The sequence below is a fragment of the Anabrus simplex genome, chromosome 2 (assembly GCF_040414725.1).
Source record: "Anabrus simplex isolate iqAnaSimp1 chromosome 2, ASM4041472v1, whole genome shotgun sequence".
Taxonomy (NCBI): Eukaryota; Metazoa; Arthropoda; class Insecta; order Orthoptera; family Tettigoniidae; genus Anabrus; species Anabrus simplex.
Window position 1 is genome coordinate 345839057 of NC_090266.1, and position 27223 is coordinate 345866279.

The 27223-nt window shown below is 40.0% G+C and overlaps 1 protein-coding gene across 6 annotated transcripts in view; it reads right to left on the bottom strand.

Annotated features, from left to right (window-relative positions):
* LOC136862823 (metal cation symporter ZIP8) overlaps positions 1 to 27223 on the bottom strand; it is a 920308-nt gene that overhangs the window by 40054 nt on the left and 853031 nt on the right. For all 6 annotated transcript variants that reach the window (XM_067139088.2, XM_067139087.2, XM_068225787.1 and 3 more), the window contains 2 exons: positions 16189 to 16308; positions 1675 to 1839 (listed from right to left, as the gene is read on the bottom strand). In XM_067139088.2, the coding sequence (XP_066995189.2) occupies positions 1675 to 1839; positions 16189 to 16308 (285 nt within the window). The remainder of the gene's footprint in view (positions 1 to 1674; positions 1840 to 16188; positions 16309 to 27223) is intronic.

The window sequence follows — 27223 nt, forward strand, 5'->3', positions numbered from 1 at the left end:
TATGTCCAGTAATAAATGAAATGGCGTATGGGTTTTAGTGCTGGGAGATCCCAGGACGGGTTCGGCTCGCCAGTTGCAGGTCTTTTGATTTGACGCCGTAGGCAACCTGCACGTCATGATGAGGATGAAATGATGGTGAAGACAACACATACACCCAGCCCCCATGTCAGGGAAATTAACCAATGATAGTTAAAATTCCCGACCCTGCTGGGAATCAAACCTGGGACCCCTGTGACCAAAGGCCAGCACGCTAACCATTTAGCCATGGAGCCGGACATTTATGTCCAGTTGATGCCTTAAATCGTGTTAAGTGACAATCCATATCCTTAAGGAAGAAGATATTTTCAAGGAATGTGAACATAAAATGTTTTTATTGAACTCACCTAACACACATTTGTCAATTCCGGAAAGGTCTAGGTAATGCCCCAAAGCCACTTGTTAAAGTATGCCAAGAGTCAAATTTATCTCTGATTCCAGAAAAATATTGAAATTTGCAGTCCTGATCACAAATAACAATTTTCTTTAGGCTCTAGAAACACAACTCAAATAGTCTCTAAATTCTTGTTACAAGTGTTATTCAGCTGGAATGGTACAAAATGGCAGTGGAACGCTCTGGACATACCTGTGCAGGATAACAGTTTCTTCATACCAAACCAAACCAAATCCCATGGCGCAACAGTCCCAAAGGGCCGTGGCCTACCAAGCGATCACTGCTCAGCTCGATGGCCTGCAGATTACAAGGTGTTGTGTGGTCAGCACGACGGATCCTCTTGGCCCTTATTCTTGGCTGTTAAGATGCTTCATTCAGATTCACTAAGCACGTTGAGTGACGTAGTAAAAATTGTGAATCATATTCGTGGCAGCGCTACGAGTTCCAGATTATTCAAAATTTTGTGCAATGAAGTTGGTGCCAAATTTAATGGTCTTTTCTACCACACAGAGGTATGTTGGTTGTCGAGAGGGAAAGTTTTAAACAGGGTTTATGTGCTCCGTAAAGAAATAGAATTGTTTCTCGAAAACCAGACAACACAAAAAGAAACAGTTGTACTCAAACATAAAAGATAAAACATTTGTAGAAATGCTGGCATATCTTGCTGACTGAGTATTAGCAAGATGAGAAGTGAGGTAGTTTGCCATTGCTTTCTTCACTTAACCAGAAACATTTTATAATTGTTATGTTCTTCAATCTGTTGAAACCAATTTATGAATAAATACATTTAGAAACTACCTGAAAAAGAAAACATATAATACCTGAAAAAGAATACACTTTTAATGTTTTAGCTTTAGTTTCAACAGACTGAAGAACCTAACAATTATAAATTAACTGACTTGAAACTGAAAAGAAATGGCTTCAAATATCACAGATTAACCAGAAAATGTCATTTATTACCATGTAATGTATGAGCAATACCTTTAGTACCTTTTAAAGGTACTGACTGTTTCCATTCATGCCTCAGCAGCTTTCAAACTTTAACAAACTTAAATGAGATTGAGGTATCACAGGAAGTTACATTTTGCTATGATATATCCAAAAAGTAAAAAGGAATAAAATATATATGGCGCCAGGTCACGGCCAAATATTGAGAAGTATGATGTGTATTTCAAAGTAAGTGGGTCACTTACTCCCTTCAATTTAGTGAGGACGTCATCTCTAGGAACAGATCAGTTACTTGCCTGAACTGCAATTTGGTGCAGTGACGTATGGGATGTGCTGATACTCGCATCAAGTTTTCCAGTTTTAGGGATAAGACCATCCTCTTCCGGAATAACTTCGTTATTTATTTTAAGTCCATTTGTTAAATATTCTTTCTTGCTCCCATCCACGGTGGTTTTATCATCCTAAAATAATGAAAACAAGGCATTGTTGAGACTAGAATTAGAACACTGTTGGAAAGAAGTGACAGTGCCATAGGTAATGATTGTTAATTCAGTGTGGAATTCTTTTACAGTAAACTAAAACATGTTTATAGAAGAAAATTAATTTATTGGTAGGTTTTCATGTAATATTTTTTATGATAAGAAAAATAAGTTCAACTTGATGGATGCCTCCTGATAATGTGGAATCATGAAAATCACAAAAGTACATAGTTATGTTCTTCAAACAAAGCAGAAAGTAATCCCTTCCTTTTAAGATGGCTGTTCATATTTAGAAACCAACCATAGCAGTGGCGTATGTTGAGGGCTACCAAGACTATCAGTGAAGCCCAAATCTCAGTTGAGAATGATGGAAGTCTAAAGCACATTGTAATGTAAGCATCTGAAACATTGTTCCATTTACAAAACTTGAAAGCAGTGAGAAAAAACTTTGCACATATTTCTGAGAGCAAGGCATCGGAGACTGATATTGCAGTCCAGACTCTCGCGCCTTTCCCCTCGACTAGCCACATGCGGTTTGCTGCTGGATATCGGATAGGAGCGAGGACTGGCGGAGGATAGGTGTGCTAGCCATTGCTAACTATCAACCATGCGTTACTCATCATACATACTTCCTGACCTCATACTTTTGAATGATAAAGATAAGAGAGTGTGGGAATTCCTCACTCCTGTTTACTTCTACATCCAGTAGGAAGAGACTGCAGGGCTGCTGTTAGATGAGCAATATCATTTTATTTTCATTGGTAGATCTGTTAAAATGAAATGCCATCTTTCAGGTTTAGTGTTTTCTTTTGTTGGTTGGAATTGGACCCATGTTCATGGGTCGGAAACCACCACTGATCTCCCGAGGAAGCTAATTAACCAGTGAATGATGGATACAACCGCTGTAAAATAATAATAATAATAATAATAATAATAATAATAATAATAATAATAATAATAATAATAATAATAATAATAATAATAATAATAATAATATAATAATAATAATAATAATCATCATCATCATCATCATCATCATGGGGCATGACATTTATACAGGCTTGGTGTTGACCTAATGGGGATAAAATGAATGGCGAAGACGTCATAAACACCCAGTCCCCAAGCCAGGGGAATTAACAGTATAAGGGGGTTGATTCTGGAAACTGAACTGGGGCCATCGGACCAAAGGCAAATGTTCTATCCATTTAGCCACAAAGCCGGACTTTCATTTGCTAAACCTTTGGCTACCATCTCCACTGATCAGGGGTTGAGCATTGGCAGTAGCAGAGGCCGGGGCAGTAGCCTGTAAAGCAGCCTTCACAACACAGCAGGCTTCTCCGTTGGCTACTGGCTGCAGCTCAAAATGCTGAAGGTTTGACGTTCACTAAACCACCCATCAAAAACAGGTAACCTAATTCTAGTGGTAGCCCATGTCTTAATCCCAGCATACGCCACTGAACCATAGGCTTTGAAATAGAAAGCTATCTTCCAATTATATTGGTAAAACTTAACAGAGAATGATAGTGATTTTACTTGAATTGCCAGATGTCAACAACATGGAGTTCTCACATTTAAACACTCTCAAACAACAGCTGGAATCTAACCCATTATTTAACATCAGAAGGAGAATGATTAATGGACTCTGCCACTGAGTCAGCTGAACTTAAAAGAGTAATTCACTTTCTTTCTATAGTCTGACACCATGGTTAGCTGGTTCGAGTTCCATTCATGGAGAAAAATGTCATCAGAATGTTGGCCGGCAGGGTAGGAGAGGTGGTGGTATAAAATTCCTAATCACTAGACTGCATGTTGAAGCCTGGTTTCAGTTCCAAACTTCTCCTCAGCACTCACATGGAGTGAGGGCATATGATGTTGTTGATGATGATTCGTCCGTCAGATGAGAATGTTAAGCCTTGAGCAGTCCACTTGGTGTTATTTTGACAGGAGTATGCTGTGCACTGACAGCGGGCTTCACCATCTTTCTATTGGGGAGGCATAATAGAAGGGTCATGCTTTGACCTCCCCCTTGTAACCTAATTCATTTTCTTTTTTCCAAGAATGTTAACTAAATTGTCTAGCACTTCTTTATATTTTATCAGTTGAAACCAATCAAATTCCCTTTTTAAACATTAAAATCCTTAAAATCCATCTTTTCAATACATCTAGTTTGTCCATTTAATTATCAATGGAAATTATAGTCATATTTTATAAGTAGTACATGTTTTGATGCTCATTGGGTCATCATCAGTTGAATATTGTGGTAGACATCTTAAAAAATAAATCTTCAGAATAGATGTTCATGTAAGACATAATAGAATGTGATGAGAAAAATAATAAATATACTTAAAAATTTTAAAACAACATACGACGACTTTCTTTTGTCTAAAATATTTCTTCTTAGTTGTGAAAACCAGTAGCAAACAGTGTAGATGTGCAAGTAGTGTTAAATGTTTGTTAAATGTTGTTAATAAACAAAAAAGATGCTTTTAATTGAGTACAAATGAACTGGGGGAATATCTCTTAAACATTGTTGTAATAGGACCTTACGAGTACTTCTTTGTTGTAAAGGTATCCTATGTCAAAGGGGAATGGTGAAACTTGTATCTGGCAGTAGAAAAATGAATGTCAATGCAGTCACTTGACAGAGTCCATTTGACAAGGCCTAAGGTGGAACATCTTTTTTCACATCCTAGACGCTGAAAACTGTAAAAGTAGTTAGTGGGACATAAAGCCCAGCTATCATGGTTTTAAATAGTCACAATTACAGCCTTAATCAACAGTAGCACTTTTATCCCAGGAAGAAACAAGTTTTAAGAATATAAATACAAGTGTATCTGAGTGTTCACAAATATTAACTGCCATACACGATCAATGTTATTTTACCCACTACGATGTTTTAATGACTCAACACACGTTAATCTCACCTCAAGTGCTTATTTTATCTCAACAAGTGTGATTTTGTAATATTTTTTTAAATGTTATAAGCCATTTTATGTAGTATTTTAAGTTTAGCCTTAAGTCATGTCTACCTCTTTAATTTTAACTTTAATGTTAAGGATAGCATGGCTGAATATGCCTACATCATAGGTGAAACATGTCCCAATATTTTAGCATGCAACTTTGATTTTGATTTTTAATAAATCACAAAATATATTGAAAAGGTGAACTTCTACGAGACAATTCTTTCATGAGCTTAAACGTAGTTCAATACGGACCCCAGTATGAAGTTTATAACTTGCAATGGATAGGACTGTTGTACTGAAAAGGTGGACCAATTAAAATAATTTCCTTTAAAGAAAGATTTTATGTTAAAAAATGATTAAGTCAATATGGAACTGATTATGGAATTTCTCACTTGTAACAGTTGAACAATTGACTTCTGTAAACTTATACAGGGCTTCTACTTCCCTCATTCTTCAACATTACTCTCACATATTGAAGTGTTTCATTAGTATCTTTTCTGGTGTCTACTTATAAACACCAGAATATTCTTTGAGCCTTCCCTGGTTATTTTCATCATTCATTTTTGTGTATTTTACTGTCTACAAGATGTTTAACCCTCCATTAAATGCATGAGCTTCAGGTGTAGACCAGCCATTTTGTTTTTGTCCCCACTCCTAGACTCGCTGGCGGTAGAGGGGGAGACTATCAGTACCTTTCTTCGTCACGCTGTTCTTGGAATTTAGTATGTGCTGACACTGCTTACTGAAGGAGTCCTTCCACTATTTTACTTGGAAGTTGGCTGGGCTACAACCGTAGGCCGTGCGCTTATCCGTGTTATGGCCAGCAGTGGTCGCATCTGAGTGACATCTACTGGTTTTAGTGATGAATATTGTATTGTGAGATGGTTGGATGAGGACTGTGAACTAGAATCAGAGGTGGATGGTGATAGTGATGAGAGGGAGGAGGATCAAGTGACAGAGAGGAGATCCATTACTCTGACACGGAGGAAACGTTGGATGGAAAAGCAAATGCGAACATGTTTTGCTGTGGAAAAGATATTTTTCGATGGAGAAAGGATATTGCAGCCTCCAATGTTTGTACTCGAGCACACAATATTGTTATGCACTTTCCAGGGTCAAAGGGGAGTGCCCAGTCAGAGCTTGAATGTATTGCAGTCTTTTAAATGCCAGTATTGTGAAAACTATTACTATCTATACAAATATTTATACTGAGGAGGTAAAAGGAAATGTGGGTATGAGAGAGACACAGGACTTTGCGATAAGACTGGAATCTGTGCGTTCATTGGAATTTTATTGCTCACTGGTTATTTGAGAGTAAACTGAAGAAATAGCTATCAAGTATGGGACAATTTCTGTAGATCTGGAGTGGAATCATGTTATCTTGCTATGAGCGAGAAAAGATTCCATTTTGTTTTGCATTGCCTTAGGTTCGACAATATATGCGATCGTGTACTGTCCTGAGAATTGGACCAATTTAAAGTAATCTCGGAAATATCTTAGATGTTCATTGAAAATTTCAACGTTCATTTCCACCCAGTGAGTAATGTACCATCGATGAACAGCTGGTTGCATTCAGGGGAAAGCGACTGTTCAAAGAATATATGCCAAGCAAACCAGTTAAATATGGAGTAAAAGGTTATGCTTTGGTTTGTGCAAAGAGGATTTACTTTGTGAATTTAGAGGTGTACATTGGAAAACAGTCAGATGGAAGTCCCTTCCAAATGTCAAACACTGCTGCTGATGTCATTCTGAGGATAGGCCAGCCATTCAATAGACAAATCGAAATGTGACACGGGACAACTGGTTCACTTCCATTCCTCTGATGGAAAACTTGGTCACTGAGAAGAAACTGATGTACCTTGGGAACATTTGCAAGAACAAATGACAGATTACAAAAGAGTTTCAGCCAAATACTTATCATAAAGAAAATTCATCCCTGTTTGGATTTTATGAAGACATGACTCTTGTGTCTTACTCTCCCAAAAAGAAGACGGCAGGGTAGGTGTTGTTATCAATGCACCATGACAAAGAGATTGACACTGAAACAGGTGATCTAGAAAAATCTGTCATGGATACATGCTATAATCATGCTAAAGTTGGAGTGGACGTTTTGGACCAGACGAGTGCGAAGTATGATGTTGCCTGCTGCACCAAATGGTGGCCAGTGGTGGTGTTTTTTGATCTTGTGAACATTAGTGGCATCATCAGTTCACAGGTGCACACTGCGAATCATAATTATCAGCCTACACCAAGACGAAAGTTTCTAGAGACTGGTGCAGGGGAATTCGTGAAGCCTCAGATTGCCAGATGTGCTGTACTGACAATGATTCCGACTCCCCTGAGATGATGAGCAAAGGATCTTTTTCAGGAATTACAGATGAACCACCTGCAGTTCAGATCCAAGACAACAAAGTTCGCTGGTGCTTTCTCTGTGGATATGGGAAAGACAGAGTTGTGTGGGCTGCAGCATGCGACCTCAACATCCAGCTCTGATTTGTTGGGAGTGCTTCGATGAGTGACTGTTCAGAATCTGAAAATGAACAGCTACTGTGCAGAGTTGATGCCAGTGAATTTTACTTAATTTTGTGGTGTACAAGAGACATGTAAAAATATTCATTAGGCATGAGGAACCTGCACTAATTTTTAGTTTCAATTCTATTGTAAAATTTCATTTGGTGTTAGAAAATCAACTAAATTCTCAAAAAATATGAAACTGTTAACTATTGTCTTTATTACAACAATGCATATTATTTTATTGTTTAGAATGTTGAGTGGACTACTTCTGTCATGCGAACATTTGATCATGGAAGGCTGTTTCCTGTATAATTGTTGTCTGTGTAGTTTGTAAAATCATACATTTTCATTGGATTAAATTTGAATCACACCAAAATTGAAAATTGGTTTATTTACTTTTAAGAATTTTCAATAGCTGGAAATTTTTAAATTTAATCATAGTAATGCTCAGAACAGTCCTAAGATTGATATAAAAATGTGTTTCTAAATTTTAAGCTCAAAGGTTAATTACAATAAATACCATTGAAATAGACTGGGGCCGACAAGGGTAGCCCACGCGCCTTTCCGTATAACAAAACCTGGTGCGCCTGATGAAGGGTTAAGACAATCAGTGATATACACTGGCTGACAGAGCAAATGCAACACCAAGAAGGAGTGGTCAGAACTTTATGCCAATTGCAGGGTAGACTGACGTCACTGAGGTATGCTCTTGATGTGAAATGCGCCGCTGTGCTGCGCACGTAGCGAACGATAAATGGGACACGGCGTTGGCGAATGGCCCACTTCGTACCGTGATTTCTCAGCCGACAGTCATTGTAGAACGTGTTGTCGTGTGCCACAGGACACGTGTATAGCTAAGAATGCCAGGCCGCCGTCAACGGAGGCATTTCCACCAGACAGACGACTTTACGAGGGGTATGGTGATCGGGCTGAGAAGGGCAGGTTGGTCGCTTCGTCAAATCGCAGCCGATACCCATAGGGATGTGTCCACGGTGCAGCGCCTGTGGCGAAGATGGTTGGCGCAGGGACATGTGGCACGTGCGAGGGGTCCAGGCGCAGCCCGAGTGACGTCAGCACGCGAGGATCGGCGCATCCCCCGCCAAGCGGTGGCAGCCCCGCACGCCACGTCAACCGCCATTCTTCAGCATGTGCAAGACACCCTGGCTGTTCCAATATCGACCAGAACAATTTCCCGTCGATTGGTTGAAGGAGGCCTGCACTCCCGGCGTCCGCTCAGAAGACTACCATTGACTCCACAGCATAGACGTGCACGCCTGGCATGGTGCCGGGCTAGAGCGACTTGGATGAGGGAATGGCGGAACGTCGTGTTCTCCGATGAGTCACGCTTCTGTTCTGTCAGTGATAGTCACCGCAGACGAGTGTGGCGTCGGCGTGGAGAAAGGTCAAATCCGGCCGTAACTGTGGAGCGCCCTACCGCTAGACAACGCGGCATCATGGTTTGGGGCGCTATTGCGTATGATTTCACGTCACCTCTAGTGCGTATTCAAGGCACGTTAAATGCCCACCGCTACGTGCAGCATGTGCTGCGGCCGGTGGCACTCCCGTACCTTAAGGGGCTGCCCAATGCTCTGTTTCAGCAGGATAATGCCCGCCCACACACTGCTCGCATCTCCCAACAGGCTCTACGAGGTGTACAGATGCTTCCGTGGCCAGCGTACTCTCCGGATCTCTCACCAATCGAACACGTGTGGGATCTCATTGGACGCCGTTTGCAAACTCTGCCCCAGCCTCGTACGGACGACCAACTGTGGCAAATGGTTGACAGAGAATGGAGAACCATCGCCGCTCGCAGTGGTCCTACATCCTACTGAGTCGATGCCGTGCGCATTGTGTAACCTGCATATCGGTTTGAAATAAACATCAATTATTCGTCCGTGCCGTCTCTGTTTTTTCCCCAACTTGCATCCCTTTCGAACCACTCCTTCTTGGTGTTGCATTTGCTCTGTCAGTCAGTGTACATGAAGGACCACATAACACTGTAAGTAAAAGATGAATGCAGATAAATTGTCCCTGACAAACACTTGATATTTTGATTCAACTCGGAAATTCAACCTAGTAATGTGTGGGCTGTGTTTTAAAATCAATCAATCAATCAATCAATCAATCAATCAATCAATCAATCAATCAATCAATCACTACTGATCTGCATTTAGGGCAGTCACCCAGGTGGCGTTTCATAAATGGTTGCAAAGAAATTGGAAAATTATTGAACATTTCCCTTGGTAAGTTATTCCAATCCCTAACTCCCCTTCCTATAAACGAATATTTGCCCCAATTTGTCCTCTTGAATTCCAACTTCATCTTCATATTGTGATCTTTCCTACTTTTAAAGACGCCACTCAAACTTATTCGTCTACTGATGTCCTCCCACTCCATCTCTCCACTGACAGCTCGGCACATACCACTTACATTCAATTCACAAAGTATACATTTATTAATCACCTATTTAATACATACAGTACCACGTTTTGTGGTTAAATGATCATAAAAGATTGAAAAGTTGTGGACATGTTTCGCCCTTCTTATTGGGCATCATCAGCACATTAGCTAATCTTAAAACAAACAGTTTTATTAACAATGACTACACTATTGTTTATAAAAAATGGAGATGAGATATGTTATGATATTAAAACATTATTTCTTTGAAACAGTAGTTAAGAAATTTGAATGGAAAGTACAAACACATGTTAAAATTATTGTAGTACCGGTATATTATACAATATTGTCTAAAAATTATTTATAATAAGAAGTTTTAAAAAAACGGCATATAACTGCAAACTGAAATGGATCCTCTTCTTAAAGAAAGTCAGTAATATTCGCCGCGGTCGCTGCTAAGTAGATCAGAGGACGAAATTTGTTTTAAATTATGCGTTCCAGCTGTTAAAATTAAGTGAAGGAGAAGCAATGGTGTTCCTTCGTTGAGTTGAATTGATAAGTACACTCTGGTGTAATCGTAGAAATGGAGTATAAGTTGGAAATTTATCAATGGACACGATAGAGCACACAAAAATCAAAACCGACATTAAAGGAATTTGTTTATGTTTGAGGTATGTGGACGACACGTTTGTAATAATTGATAAGAATATCACCAACAGCAACGAAATATTAGACAACTTAAACAATATCAACCCTAACGTAAATTTTACAAAAGAAGATGAACATAAAGGCTCCTTAAACTTAGATATAAAGGTCACCCGAACCAATAACTCCTTTGAGTATCAGATTCACAGAAAACCTACACATTCGTCAATAACCATAATTAAAACTTCACTACACCCCGGATCACAGAAAAAGGCATCTTTTTACAGCCTAATATATCGACCTTTAAGAATTCCATTATCCCCTAAAAATTTTAAAACTGAATTAAATTACATAAGGAATCTTGCCAAAATGAATGGATACAAGATCGAAATGGTAAACCGCCTAATACATAAGATTAAAAACAACTTGTCCACAAACCTTATACCAGACAAACCTCACAGAAATAAATACGCCATTTTTACGTATAATAACCCAACAATCCATCAGATTACTAATACCTTCAACAAATATAACATAAACATAGCCTTTAGAACAACCAACACAACACAAAACATATTTTTCAATTATAACAAAATAAATAACAATACTAACAGTAAATATTCAGGCTCAGGAGTGTACAGGTTAACATGTTCGCAGTGTGGATTTTCATACGTTGGTCAGACTGGACGTAGTTTCCTTATAAGATACATGGAACATTTCAATGCTGATAAACACAACAAAAATTCCGCTATGAGTACGCACATGAAGGAAACAGGTCATCATTTTACCTCAATAGAAAAGGATCTTAGAATAATCAGGATTACTAATAAGGGTAAACTGCTAAATGAATTAGATAATATTTATACTTCTCTAGACAAAACATTTAATAAAGATCGCAACCTTAACGATGACACGGAGGTCAAGAGTTCTTCATATACATTAACGCCCAAGTTATTGGAAACAGTCATTCCAAAGCATAATAAGATCCCACGAACACTTAAAATCGTCAATCCAACAACCCCACTTATCCCTCCGACCGCTAAACTTACAATTGCTCCTACAAATAGTCCCCCTCCCACACCAACACCGACACGTAATACTCCGCCCACTTCTACCCTCCCTCAAATCGTCCCCCTCCCACCGTCACTCATACAACACGCGAAGTAGGAACTCCAGTCAGACCAACGCTGCTAACAAAACAAGATAGATATCCACACGGCATTTGAGTAAGTACTCAATTTCACGCAAATCACAACACTGTACTATCACACACGTTTTAAACACACACATCAAATACGCCTGTTTATTCTTTTGCAGTTTACAACACTCTATCCGTCGAGATTCCTACAACATCTGGAAGACCACACTTATATGTAAAAATCAACATAACTTTCAGACATAGATAAATTTCCAACTTATACTCCATTTCTACGATTACACCAGAGTGTACTTATCAATTCAACTCAACGAAGGAACACCATTGCTTCTCCTTCACTTAATTTTAACAGTTGGAACGCATAATTTAAAACAAATTTCGTCCTCTGATTTACTTAGCAGCGTCCGCGGCGAATATTACTGACTTTCTTTAAGAAGAGGATCCATTTCAGTTTCCAGTTATATGCCGTTTTTTTAAAAACTTCTTATTATAAATAATTTTTAGACAATATTGTATAATATACCGGTACTACAATAATTTTAACATGTGTTTGTACTTTCCATTCAAATTTCTTAACTACTGTTTCAAAGAAATAATGTTTTAATATCATAACATATCTCATCTCCATTTTTATAAACAATAGTGTAGTCATTGTTAATAAAACTGTTTGTTTTAAGATTAGCTAATGTGCTGATGATGCCCAATAAGAAGGGCGAAACATGTCCACAACTTTTCAATCTTTTATACTTATTTAACCACAAAACGTGGTACTGTATGTATTGAATAGGTGATTAATAAATGTATACTTTGTGAATTGAATGTAATCAAGTAGTCAATACGGACAAAAATGAGATTAATGACTTGTAACATACCACTTAATCGAGCGGCTTGTCTCCCTTCTCCCAAGTCTTCCCGGCCCAAACATTGCAAAAATTTTATAACGCTACTCTTTTGTCGGAAATCACCCAGAACAAATCGAGCTGCTTTTCTTTGGATTTTTTCCAGTTCGTTAATCAGGTAATCCTGGTGAGGGTCCCATACACTGAAACCATACTCTAGTCTTACCAGAGACTTATATGCCCTCTCCTTCACACCCTTTATTAACAATCATATTTATGTGATTACCCCAATGAAGGTCTTTTCTTATATCAACACCTAGGTACTTACAATGATCCCCAAAAGGGACTTTCACCCCATCAACACAGTAATTAAAACTGAGAGGACTTTTCCTATTTGTGAAACTCACAACCTGACTTTTAACTCCGTTTATCATCGTACCATTGCCCACCGTCCACCTCACAACACTATCGAGGTCACCCTGCAGCCGCTCACAATCTTGTAACTTATTTATTACTCTGTACAAAATAACATCATCTGCAAACAGCCTTATCTCTGATTGCAGTTCTTTACACATATCATTGATGTGTATAAGAACATATAAAGGTCCAATAATACTGCCTTGAGGAATTCCCCTCTTAATTATTACAGGGTCAAATTAAACTTCGCCTACTGTAATTCTCAGAGTTCTACCTTCTAGAAATATAGCCACCCATTCAGTCACTCATTTTTCTAGTCCAACACACTCATTTTTGCCAGTAGTCTTCCATGATCTACCCTGTCAAATGCCTTAGATAGGTAAATCGCAGTACAGTCCATTTGGCCTCCTGAATCCAGGATATCTGCTATATCTTGCTGAAATCCTACAAGCTGAGCTTCAGTGGAATAACCTTTCCTAAACCCAAACTGCCTTCTGTCAAACCAGTTATTAATTTTGCAAACATGTCTAATATAATCAGAAAGAATGCTTTCCCAAAGTTTACATGCAATGCATGTCAAACTGACTGGCCTGTAATTTTCAGCTTTATGTCTATCACCCTTTCCTTTATACACAGGGGCTACTATAGCAACTCTCCATTCATTTGGTATAGCTCATTCAAACAAACAATAATCGGATAAGTATTTCAGATATGGTACTATCTACAGGATAAGGTATAGGATTATTTGTTTCTGCTAGTGTTTTAACATCGTACCAATGCAGAAAGGGTTTTTGCGACAATAGATTAAGAAGGAGCTAGACTGGAAAGGAAACAGCCTTATCCTTAATTGAGGTACAGGCCCAGCATTTGACTGCTGTGAAAATGCGAAACCACAGAAAACCATTTTCAGGGCTGCCGATAGTGAAGTTCGAATCTATCGTATCCTGAGTGCAGGCTAAGAGCATTACAGCCCAAAACGTGCAGCCAACTTGCTTGGTGTGTAGGATCCATAACTTGCTTGATCCAGCCAGGCTCAGATATTTCCTACTTGAGCAACTAACAAGCATTGCTGAAACCTTTAGCTGCAGTATTTGGGACATAATATAAGCAGATACAATTTTCATTCAAAACTCTGTTTTGTGTATTACAGTAATAATAATTTTGTGTGGCTAGTCTAATTATCGTCCACTGGAGTACTAAGAATAAATAATGCAATAAGAGAATTCCATTGTGATAAACAGTGAATAAAGTAGAGGAGTAATATCACTTTTCCATTTTATTTTACAGCTTATTTCATTGCATAGAAATATAATGTGTGATCCTGAAATTCGCTTTGGGATATCACAGGAAAAAGCAAAACAAATACTCCTGCACACTGATGCACTTTTATTATTTGTAAACATTAATGTGTAGGAAGCTGATGGCTGCAATTTCCCCTTGCAATGAAATCCAACAAGGTTAATATCAGTCCAAATGAGCTAAGATATTATTGATCCATTTGTTTTCTCTAAATTGTCTACTGTAAGTACATTCAGGAGATTCACTGTACATTTCTCTCACTTTAAAGAACTGTTTGTTTAGTAATTTTAGAAACTGAATATAAAATACAAATAATAATGGTAAGCAATGAATAAACAAGGTCATAAGATGCATTAAAAGTATTCAGATACCACCAAAAATATTTTAATCTGCAATACTTACAATTATCAAAATCCCAGCCAAATTGAAACATGCAGTTCATTAAATTATACAGCTTTCATAAATATCACACTTTAAATACAAGGAAACATTGTGGACACATGCTTATTTCCACTGCCATGGTCTAGATTTAACACTGTAGCTGCTATTAGGTGGGACTGGTTTTGATTTACACCTCTACTACAAATTTAAAGAGAAAAAAGTTAGAGGGCTGGAACAGGAACATCGGTGAGATCTAAAGCAGGTATTTATTCTACTTTTGGCACACTAGGAGTGGTCTTTCATGGTTTCCCTCCATCAACTTCAGCACAGGCACTTCTTTCTCGGAATAACTTACAAATACATGAAGGGAAGTCGGAAACAACGTGAACTGAGTATATGAGCGTTAGAGTGTTGGTCATACTGATAAGTCATTTCAGAAAATAATGTTGATATCTCGCGCCGTTGTCATTTTATCAGCTGCTGACGTTAACCAATCGTATCAATTCGCAGGCAAATTCAAATGTGCTTTACAAGGCGGTGTTACTAAATCTGCACGTGGCTTAGTCGGGCTTGACAGCCACGCCAAGAAATGAACATCAAACACTAATGCACCATGGGTTTCGGCCAATGCCACGGTAGCGTGCTTGCTGTGGGCCGAGTCTGTCAGCAGGGAGGTCCTTGTTCAAGTCCCTCCCCTGGAGAAGTTTATTTCTTCTATTGGCGTTCTCAAGCAAGTCATAAGCCATGGGCAGATTTAGCAACACCGCCTCGCAAAGCCCATCTGAAATCTCCCTCGAAGCAGTCTGATTGGCTAACTTCAGCAGCTGATAAAATGACAATGGGGCAAAATATTGATGTTTTTCAAATTACCAATCAGTGCGACTAACACATATACCTGGTTTACGTTGTTTCCGACCACCCTATATATTAGTGCATTCACCACAACTCCATAACTTATCTATCATACAGAGCTTTTGACCCCAGTTTTCAGGCCTCTTACATGAAGCACCAGCAACAAATTTTCGGGGGTGATAATTGCATGACATTGTTACTGCTTTCTCGCTAAGGCAACCGTGAAATGAATCCCAGCTAATGCACACCAGATTTTTTAAATTGTTAGACTGCGGTTCAAATTCAATAAGAAACTGTAGGTCTCATGCCTAATGAAGAGATTAAATCATGTAAGAAGGCAAGCCAGCTTGTTGTGGGACAAATTTAAAATGAATTATGTGACATGAAGTAGATTTAAAATGACGCACTTATATTTGCTATGTGATTGAGCAGTTAACCATAGTGTTTACCAGGATTGTCAGACATTTCAATTTGAAAGCCCACCATCATCCATCTTTAAAAAGGTTTTTGTGGTTTCCTATTTTCTACTCCAGTGACCACAGCTATTTCTTAGCCTATTGTCACTCCTATTTTACATGAAGATCCATTTCATGGTCGTTTGACCAATCAGTCAATTCTCTGTTCCCAGCTGTACCTGAATTTGTAATTACAAACTACTGTACATATAGGCAGTCAAGTAACACCTGTCATTTCACTCATCTAATCCAAGAGTTATGACATGCTGGAGTCTAAACTAACAAAGTAACAAAAGCAGGAACAGCATCTATGAACAAATTTACAGCTTGACCTCAGTTAATAATCAAGAGCAAAATGCCAATTACAACCCTTAATATAAACAGGCAGAGGCAAGTACAATATACTAACTTACCGGTTTGGAATAAAAATATATTTTACACAACACTTCAAACATATATAGCACCCAGAAACTTCCAAGTATTGTCGAAGACACGGTCAAGTAACTCCTGTCATTTTCGTCGAGACCAAAACTCTGAAACAAATGAGAACATTAAAATATTTAGTGGGGGATAAGAAAACAGATATCTGTTGATTGCCCTGTGATATTGTTATCAATCAGATCAAAAGGAGAGTTATTTCATTCCTCCATTCAAACCCTATGGCACTACAGCCCGTGAAGGGTTACCAAGCGACCGCTGCTCAGCCCGAAGGCCTGCAGATTACGAAGTGTCGTGTGGTCAGCACGACGAATCCTCTCGGCCGTTATTCTTGGCTTTCGAGGCCGGGGCCGCTATCTCACCGTCAGATAGCTCCTCAATTCTAATCACGTAGGCTGAAAGGACCTCGAACCAGCCCTCAGGTCCAGGTAAAAATCCCTGGCCTCGCCGGGAATCGAACCCCGGGCCTCCGGGTAAGAGGCAGGCACGCTACCCCTACACCACGGGGCCGGCGAATACATATATAAAGTGTTTGATAATTAAAGATAGATATATATACTGTACATACAGTTCAAAAAAATAGGGGAACATGTTTTTGAACATATGCCACGCTCCACAAAACAATACCTCACACCCAGGTATATTAACAACTAAACCTTTTTTCTTTACCGTTGAAGTACTATACAAAAGAACATCGATGGCTTCACGTTCATTTTCAGAACACAAACGGAAATGTCCAAATAGGGGCAGAAACAAAGTGATAACAGTCCTCCAGGATGGATTTTTATCACAGTTGGAGAGCTTCAGTATGGTGTATGTCCTCCATGAGCATTTATCACAGCTTGGCACCTATGTGGCGTGCTCCGTACAAGTCGATGGAGGTCAAGTTGTGGTACGAGGTCCCATTCTTCAACGAGAGCCTGTTCGAGGACTTGGGGAGTTTGTGGTGGAACAGGACGCCCACAAACACTTCTGTAAAGCCTATCCCACACATGCTGAACGGGATTAAGGTCGGGACTCACTGCTGGCCATTCCATCTATTGAATGTCCAGTTCTCGCAAGACAGCTCTGGTGATGCGCGCTACATGAGCCTTACCATTGTCTTGCATGAGTACGAATTCAGGGCCAACACCGTATGCAGCAACCAACACATGCTGTACCAGTACCTGCTCGATGTACCCCGCAGCAGTAAGATTACCACGGACGACGACAATATCCATACGGCCATCAATACTGATGCCACCCCACACCATCACAGAACCTTGTCCGAATCGATCACCTTCCTGGACAATATTTGGTATGTACTGCTCACCATGGCGTCTCCATACACGTTGACGTCCATCACGCTGTTCAGAGGAAATCCGTACCCGTCTGTGAACAACACAGGTCTCCATTGGCGAACTTGCCAGTTGACGTGGGTACGGGCAAACAGAAGGCGAGCTGTGTGATGTTGCTGCGTTAAACGGGGCACTCGAATGGGATGTCTGGGTCATAAGGACACTTCTCTTAACCTGTTCCTTACTGTCTCGTCAGACACCATGACTCCAGTGACCCTTCTGAGGTCTGTGGGGTTGTCATGCATCTACGACCTTGTCCGACCCTCCTTGTGAACTGGCCTGTCTCACTGTAGCGATTCCACAAGCAGTGAATAACTGACGGAGAGACACTGAGATCCACAGCAACACGACGAACAGTCCATCTTTCCTGGATCAAAGTGACGGCCCTTGCGACTTGAACCTTGTTAAGATGTCTCATGGGAAGTGCTGGTTGATGTACATGCTCAAATGAACGCAGTAGTCTGTGTACCTCACAACGACACACGGACGCACCGCTATTCACTTTGTTTTGAGGGGTCACCTGGCAGTTTATTGCATGGCTACACCTACAGATGGAGTATAACTTTGATTTGACATACCCTGAGTAGCTAAGGTCTCAATGTATTTTGTACGACCATTGGAAACCGATGTACCAAATTAACGTTCACATACCAGATGTTACAAAACATGTTCCCGTATTTTTTGAACTGTGTATATATATGTGTGTGTGTGTGAGAGAGAGAGAGCAGTAGTTTAGATTTAATGCACTGTTACTACATTGGATTACAGGAGAGGCTTGCAGTGGTGTCTCAGCAGTGTACAAGCCATACTGTCTTGGGGAGGTGTGGCATTCCAACTGATTTGAGCCTACTGCCACAATGGGGTGAAATGCTGGGTATTTTTCAATTGAAAAAGCCTTAATACTTTCAGCCATGTGTCACCGCTCACCTGCAGCCTACCTGACTGTGCAACAAGTAGCCATCAACTAATCCGTGAGCTATCCACAACAAGTTCAATAGGCTCCAGAATGTGAATGATGAAATCCCCATTAAGACAGCACCTTTGAAAGCATCAGTATGCCAAGCTTCCACCACTTGATGCGGTTTGTAGTGGTGACAGGTCAGACAGTTGGGAGAAGGTGAAACTGAAATTCAAGAACCAGGAGTCTATGCTGGGGAGGGGTGTTGTCTGATGGTGTAACTGTACAGTCCATTACTAGCCTCAGATCCTTCCTCTTCACCATCCAATAATCGATTTGTGACTTGCGACGACCACTGCTATATGTGATAATGTAGGAGAGGCTTTTCTTGAAGAACATACCAGTGGCGGTTTCTGGTATAGCGCAATGGAGCAATGAACCTCCAGTTTATATCAAATTTTATTTAGCTACTTCATATTCATAACTTCCTTCTCAATCTCGAAGCTCTTGCTTAGCCCATCTATCCGTAATATACTCGTACTGGCTTTCAATTAATGTTAACTGCGCACGTTCCGTGGCTGGATAGCTGTCTGGAATGAACCTCCTTGGAAAGAAATCTCTCCGTCCGTACTTGGGCGAAGGGAGAGGCGAGGTGCGGGGGGACATCGGCCGGCACGTAGACAAGACCAGGATATCGCAGAAACAGATATCCGTGGTTTACGCATGCGCAATATGCCACTCTCTCCAGTCGTGTTGTCGGTGGGTGTTGGGGCAAGGTATGTCTAGACTGACCTTGTGTTGGGGTAAGTATGTGCCTGTCATCTGTTGCCCTTACAGGAATTCAACTACGTAGCAGAAAACAGTACACATAATTAGCGCTAGTGTTGAAGAGCATCATTACTGCCAGCAGTCACATTAAACTGCCAAATTCCAATTGATGTCTTTTCCCAAATCCTTCAATATTTACTAAATATCTGTTCATTTGCCTTCTTTGGAATAATTACTTAGAGAAAATTAACTTAAAAGTCACCGAGGCAAAGAGTAGCGGGAATGTAATACCAAAGAAAACGCTAATTGCCTAGCCACAGGAGTTCTTAAAATTAAGTTACCAACATTGCGAACATACATCCCTAAAGTTTATTCTGTTTTTGAAGTGTGATGTTAGTGTTTACAACAGTTTGCAATAGCTATCATAATTCGTAATATTATTGTACGCTGTGCAAGCGTGTGAGTGTTTTTCTGCACAGTTGTGCCGTTCAGAAACTTAATTTTTAGGACATAAAGAAGTTACAATATTTTCTCCGTATGTGTATTTTTGTGCACTGTAGTTCCGTCCATAATTTTTGTTCCCAGGAAAGGTAAGGAGCTACATAATGAGTTTGAACAGTGATATGATACTTAAGAAGACAAATTTTTCTTCTCTCTCTGTCTCTCTCTCTCTCTTGAGCGTAAACTTAAGATTAAGATTAAGGATGCCGGACGCCCAATGCCTGATCTTGATATAACGAGGCATCCTAAAAGTAAAAGTTATGAAATCGTGCGTAAATTCAGAATGGATTTATACCGTATAAAAGAATCGAGTGGATCTGTGGGTGCGAAATTACTAACATGTTGATTTGTTTTCCTTTTTTATGATTCATGAGTGATGAAAGCGAAGGGACTTGGACCAAAGTCGGAGTGGTAGATATAGGATATTTGTCCAAAAAAATATAAAGAAGCACAGAAGTTCTAAACCTCACATGCTTGCCCAGTTACAATTCGATCTCCGGGAAGACACGATAACCGTCAATAATTTGACTGAGCTTACAGGCAGTCTGTGAAAAGAGACAACGACCAAGTACGGAAAATTCGGTATGTGCTGTGTAAAGTTCTGTGGCGCGTTTGAGATGGCATTGCGTGGGCATGACGAAACAAGTGAATCATCGAATCCTGGCATATTTCGAGGCCTCGTCAATTTTAGTTCTGAAACTGACGTTGCATTAAGAGACCATCTGTCCAAAGCTACTGTTTTCAAAGGCACCTCGAAAGACATTTAGAATGATTTGCTTTCGTGCATGTATGAAATCTGTCGTGAGAAAAAAAAAGAAATCACCACAGCGCACTACATTTCGGTAATCGCAGATGAGACCACCGATATATCAACTACAGCACAATTTGTTATCATTCTTCCCAACGGTAAGCCAGTTGAAAGATTCTGGGGTGTCCTCTACCCTCTAGTCATGATGCTAAGACAATAGCAGAGTGTTTAAAATTTTCTTTGAGTGAAGTTGTGGATAATAGAGGTAAGTTGATTTCACAGGGTACGATGGAGCAAATGTAATGAGTGGTCACCATTCAGGGTGCAAGTTCTCATCAGGGAAGATTTTAGGCATGCACATTATGTGCACCGTTATGCCCATTCTCTGAACTTAGTCATGGCACAGGTGACAGGGGGGAAGGGGAGATATTGAGGGGGATTTTTCCTTCTGTTGAACCCCCAGTGACGAAAGTCACGCGCCGCCACTGGAACATACCTACTTTTGCCAAGTTGCATTCGAAGGTGTATTCACCATCTTTATTACACACGCCAAGCCTAAATCCACCGTGCGCTCATTCGAAACTATCCCCTGAGTAGACAACATGGCTGTTGAGGTCTCCACCGATAAACAGATTTTCGCTGGCGTCAACAGAGTAGATGTATAATTCTAGTTCTGTCCAAAATCCATCTTGTTCCTCTAATAGGCATCCTACCTGTGGAGCATAACAAGAGATGATGTGTACTATTGGTGACCTGGTGACAACTCGGATGTGAATCAAGCGATCATATATATGATCCACGTAAGTGATGTTATTTCACAATCTTTCAAAAACGGCAATTGCCACACAATTTTAGCAGGATGTTTTGCCATAATATGAGAGCTTATATCCTTCACCGATACCACAGGTTTTAGCAACTTTCCATTTCGTCTACTGGATACAGGCAGTGTCTGCCCTTCGTAACTTGAGTGATTCGGCCAACCCGTGGCTTCATCCAGTCGCTGTCCCATTGTTGATTGTCAGAAACTGGGTAATTTGTCTCACTTCTTTATAACCTGCTCCAGCCTTACATAGATCAGGCGGCATCGGATTGCTGAAGGCTACCAGAGAAATAAAGAATCCTCGCCATTCCATATGGTACGATGTCGGCGTGCCAAATATCTGTGGTGGTACATTTGGTTTCTACCAGATAGAATAAATAAAAACACAGCCATAGATCACCCACTATTGCGATCTATCGGAATAAAACAGAACATCGAAATTGGCACATTGGCAGCCTAGATGGCATCACCTAATCATGCTGGCACCTGGTGGCTGGGGCCTTTCAATTATTATTTTTCTTTAAATTTTCCACTATGGCTCCATTTGCAAATAAAGCATATTGATTGACTCATTGATTTACTTTCCGGTGTCTAGAAACACTTTCAAAGTGTGAGGTTAATTATATTTTGGGATTGTTCCGAACTCCTCCACCTGCCAAATTTTCATACCCCCTGGCATACGATCTTGAACTTTCTGTTTCACGATAGTTCATTTGACTTACTAATAACAGACACAGAAAAATTTATCAGTTTAGTTCGAAAATATCATTTCCTTTACGGTATGACAAGACCCGTAAGAACGTAAAAATAATACCTGGGAGGATATAAGCAAGGCAATTACAATTCACAATGGTTAGAATATTCAAGTTCGTGGTAGATTGCTGTAGTCTATATTCAATTTATTCAATAATTAGCATTTGTACCCAGTAGTGGCGATTGGGGGGGGGGGGCGCCCCCCACTTTCTGGAGAAAATATTACATTTTGATTCCATTTTAGCCAGCTTAAACTAGGATTTTAAAAAAAAGCAATTTGTACAAGCCCTGTTGTCTTATCAGCTGATTCTTTCCTTCATTTTCTTTAATTATTAACAAAATTACTAGCGGAAATACGCACAAAATGTCCTTCGTCCCGGATAACCAATTTGTATAGAGCCAAAACAAGTAGTGGACACCAAATACAGTAGAGACAATACGCGACACTCAGCGAGATATCGAGGCACAGCTATTAGAGCTCTCTCTAGCGGATTGACCTGGGAACTACTGATTCTGTCATAAGAGCACGTGTATTTGTGTGTGAAGTTTTTGGAGTTATTTATGCGTTTTCAGTGAGTTGACATAATTAAATAGTAGCGTGTGTCATTCCTTGATATCTCCTCTCAACATGGGGGGAAAGGTATGTGCTGTGTTTGGCTGCAGTAACTATGAAGTAGAGAAGAATGCACGGTCATTCTTCCGTTTACCTCGTGACAAGAACATGTAAGTAATACTGTGTTTGCATATATTTTCTTCCAGTGACAAAGAGATTTTATAGTACTTCATAATCTTCTGACCTGCTCGACCCATATTTTAACTGGCTTAAAATAGAATATGCATACTTTATTGTATAGTGCAGCAGTTAACCTTCAATACCGATATGTTGTAGGTGTGATCTGTGGGTTTGATTTAATTCAGGAAAATACATATGCATATGAGTGTGGCTGTTTGTGTTCCAAGTTACCCCATTTGGAATGCCGTAATGCGTTGTCAAGCACTGAAGAAAATATGGGTGATTTAAGAAATGTACATATTTTGTTGAAACAATACGATGATGCAAATTTGCTTTATCCTAATGTAATGGCGTTATGGCAGGTATTGCTTATAGGGAAAGTTTGAAAGTTTTTAAGGCTAAATGTATAGATTTTCTTTCTTTTAGTAGGCTTCAAGTTAAAAAGAAAATTGTCCGGCTCTTAAATGTAAATTCATTGAATCATGTGTGTAAGGAATATGCTGATATTTTTGTTGACAAGTGTTTTAATATTATGATACAATGCTTTTAAATTAGAAAAAAGAAAAATCTAGCCGTGAACTTTCAGGCAGGAATTCTAAAGCTGAAAAAGTAATGCATAAATGAAAGATCAAGCCCTTTCACAGCAGTCCATTTCACATCTTGATGATATGTCTAATTTCAGTCTTTAAATAATAACCTGTTAAATAATTCTTCATTCATTTATCCAGAATTGCTTTAGCAACTTTGAAGTTAAAATCTTAGTAACACTTTCTTTCTAGACATAATTTATTTATCCATTTCCGTATATACATTTCCACAGTTCAGCTTTAGCCACGGTCGAGCGCGGACGTATTGCGTGGAGAGTCCCGGGAGTGGCAGTAGGGAGAGAGTGTGTGGAGTGCTGGAAGGTTGTGTGGAATTGTAACGACAATGATTGGTGTTGAACAATACAGAGCAACTATAGCAAGATGGCAGGGGAGAAAGAAGAAAGAGGAAGCGAAATCAGGTGGGTGTAAAATGGAAATGGAGATTAAAGGAGAATTATTGCTTGCAGCGGCGGTGGTTATGATGTTGCTATGGATTGGGGGGTCGAGCTGAACCCAGGTCCGACATCTAGTAGAAATGAAGAATGGCCAGATTAAGAAGAATTCAGAAGCCTTGTAAAAGAAGTGGTTGAAGAAGCCTGCCCCTTTGAGCAACTGAAAAATTTGATTCAAGAACAAACCAGGGAGTTCGAGAAAATGAAGGCATGGCTACGGGAAAGGACCGACGATATAACATCTCAAGTGAGGAGTAATGCCGAAGAAGTGGCAACACTGAAAAAGAAAATAGGACGATTAGAAGAGGAGACGCAGAAACTGAAAGCAGAAGTGGAAGCTAACACTTTAAATCGTAGGAAGCAAGTGCCTATTTATATATGGGGTGCCGAAGGAGCAGAGAGAAGACAGAGTGATTACAACCTATAAAGTAGTGGACTTAATACATGGGAAAATGAAAGTTAATTTTAGTGAAGTGGACATTGACGATGTGCAGAGAATGGGAAGAATTAGGGGCAACAGGCCTATCAAAGTTCAACTGTTTTCCACGCTGATGGCTGATGCTGTGATAGGCAATGCGGGTAATGTGCAGAGGGAAAAAATATGGATTAAGAGAGACGTGGGAAGAGAGGCGATTAGAAATGAAAAAATACTTAGAAAGCACAGGATTCTAGCTATAAATCAGGGGCTGAGAGCAACTATCAAAGGTCAAGAACTAGTGGTGTCAGGCAGCAACTGGAAGAGAATCTGGACTGTGAATAGTTTGATGGACTTAGAAAGGAAGATAAAACAAGATGAAGGAAAAGAGAGAAGTGCTGCGATCAGTGGGGAAGATAGGCAAAATTCCAAAAGTAACAATGTACTGTGTGATCAGAAGCAGGGAGAGGTACCAAGTGAAAATGTGACCAGAAACAATAAAGAGGAAAGGCAGGAAAGTCAAGGCAGTAAAGTACGGGAAGCGCAGGGGAAAAAGGTAAGTTCAGAGGCAACCTGGGGGAGTCTTGATCTGAGTAGTAGCAGAGAGAGGAGCAGAAGCTTAAGGGACCTGAAGGGAGCTGAAGTTGGAGGCAAAGGAAGTCAACAGATTGAAGATAGCGATGAAACGGCGACCAAGAGAGGTGGTAAAGAAGCAGGAAGGAATAAAAAAATGACAGACATGTGGGGCACAGGTAGAAATGAAGGGGTTGTGATTACTCGAAGTAAAAAACATTAGAGTATTGAATAGTGATGACAGAAGTTGTAATTGGATGTATAAAGTGTAGTTAGTGGAGGGTTATTTATTGATGAAATATGTGAATGTTGAGAGGGAGTAGAGTTAGGATGGTGGAGGTTGAAATGTGGTGATGGAGAGGTATAATGCGTAGTTGGAGGATGGTTAGTTGTTGATGAAATGTGTGAATGTGGAGAGGGAGTAGAGTTATGATTGTGGAGGTTGAAATGTGGTGATGGAGAAGTGATGGTATAGAGTTGTAGTATTAGATACTGATGAATATTAGGTATCAATGTATTATTCATTAGAGGATGGACGTGGCATGAAGGCAGTGGGGATGGCTACTGGGTGACCCTGTGGGGGTCATATACAAGGAGTATCCGATGAACTTCATGGCATGTCCAAGGAGTATAAATATGTTTGGGTATTGAATGATGGAGAAGCGATATTGTAATTGGATGTATAATGCGTAGTCGGTGGAAGGTTAGGTATTGATGAAATGCGTGAATGTGGAGAGCGAGCAGAGTTATGATTGTGGAGATTGAAATGTGGTGATGGAGAAAGGATGGTAGAAGGTTGTAGTAATTGGATTTATAATGAGAAGTTGGTGGAGGGTTATTTATTGGAAGGTGGTACTGGAGAAGTAATTAAGAAGTGGTGAAGTGTGTGTGGTATGAGGAAATGGGGTGTTAGAGAAGTACAGTGAAGTGATGGTGTATGTATTGTTGTAATATGTAAATCTATCTGTGGTGGAATTGTGGAGATGGAGGGGTGTGTGGTGTATTCATTGCTATAATGTGGAGTTGGTGAAATGATGGTAGAGGTATGTCTTTTAACTATATTGTATTTTAGAGAAGTAGTACATAGGGGTCTATATGTATTTGTGAGAGTTGGAAAATTGTGGTTTGGTGGACGAGATGGCAAATTTAATGTAGAGTATGGCTTGGTATTGAATTAGATCAAGCATGGTTAAGCAAGGATGAAGCAAGAATGAAGTTTCAACAGGAGAGGAATAATGTAAACACAGACAAGGCTGGTGAGGTAAGGTTGTCTGGACTCAGCAATCCGGAGTAGGTCAAGCAGAAAAACAATGGCGGTGATGGAATGTGCCGTGTCGGCAAGGACAGTTAGGTAGAAGGCGTAGTCTTGCTCCGGGATTGCATATGTGGTTTTCTATGTTTATTTTTAAGTGGTAATTGAAGTTGGCTGGGAATTTTATATTGGAAGGTGGTGCAGGAGAAGTATAGAGAAATGATGGTGTAGATGGCAAGGAAAGAGGGACAAGGGTGAGGAGGACTCACCCGTAAGAAGTCGGGGTGGGGAAGGGCCCAAGACCAATATACTTAGGCGGGTCATGACATGAAAACACTGAGGATGACTACTGGGTGACCCTATCAGAGGGAGTCACATATCCGGAGTATCCGACGGACTTCATGGCATGTCCAAGGGGTACGTTTAGAAATGGAATGGAGAGAGGGAAAAAATTGTCATCTGGTTAGATCTTGGGGCCTTCAGGAGGTCTCCACGGGCAGGGCCGGTTGAGTCATCATCGGGAGGGCGGCCTTCATGTCACCAGGGGTGATGACTCAGCCGGACAGTAGGTTTTTATGTGGTGTTCTTTTCTTTTTGTCTTTGCCTATAATCTGTGGTGTTCTTTTCTTTCTTTGTATGTATATTAACTATGTCTGTTTGTTTTAAAGTTAGTAGAAGTTTGTGTGTGTGGCTAAAGTCGAACGCTGTTAATTTTCTCATTCAACGGATCAATTTGGTATTTGTTTACTGTGATCTAGAGAAAAATAATAATAATGAAGAATAAAGAATATACATTTCCATTGATATTTGAATTTAGCGCGAATTTTCAGGTCAAGCCACTAGGAGCGCCACTTGCGACTTGTCTCCCACAAGGTCTGTCTAGGGAGGTCTGGTCACGCTACCACAATCCTTTGCGGTGGCGGCCATATTGGATCTTAAATATCGTTGTTATGTGGGCATGCCCGATGTAATGATGTGAGTTATTACTTGTATTTTGAAGGAAAATGGGGTACTGTGCCGCACCAGATTGTCAAAATAAGACAATTGACGGAATTAGAGTGTTTTGCTTCCCGAGAGATAAGCAAAGGAGAGCTCGGTGGGTACAAAACTGTAGGCGTGACAAATGGCAACCTAATGCGAGTTAGTGAAGTTATACATTCGTATTATTCCTGA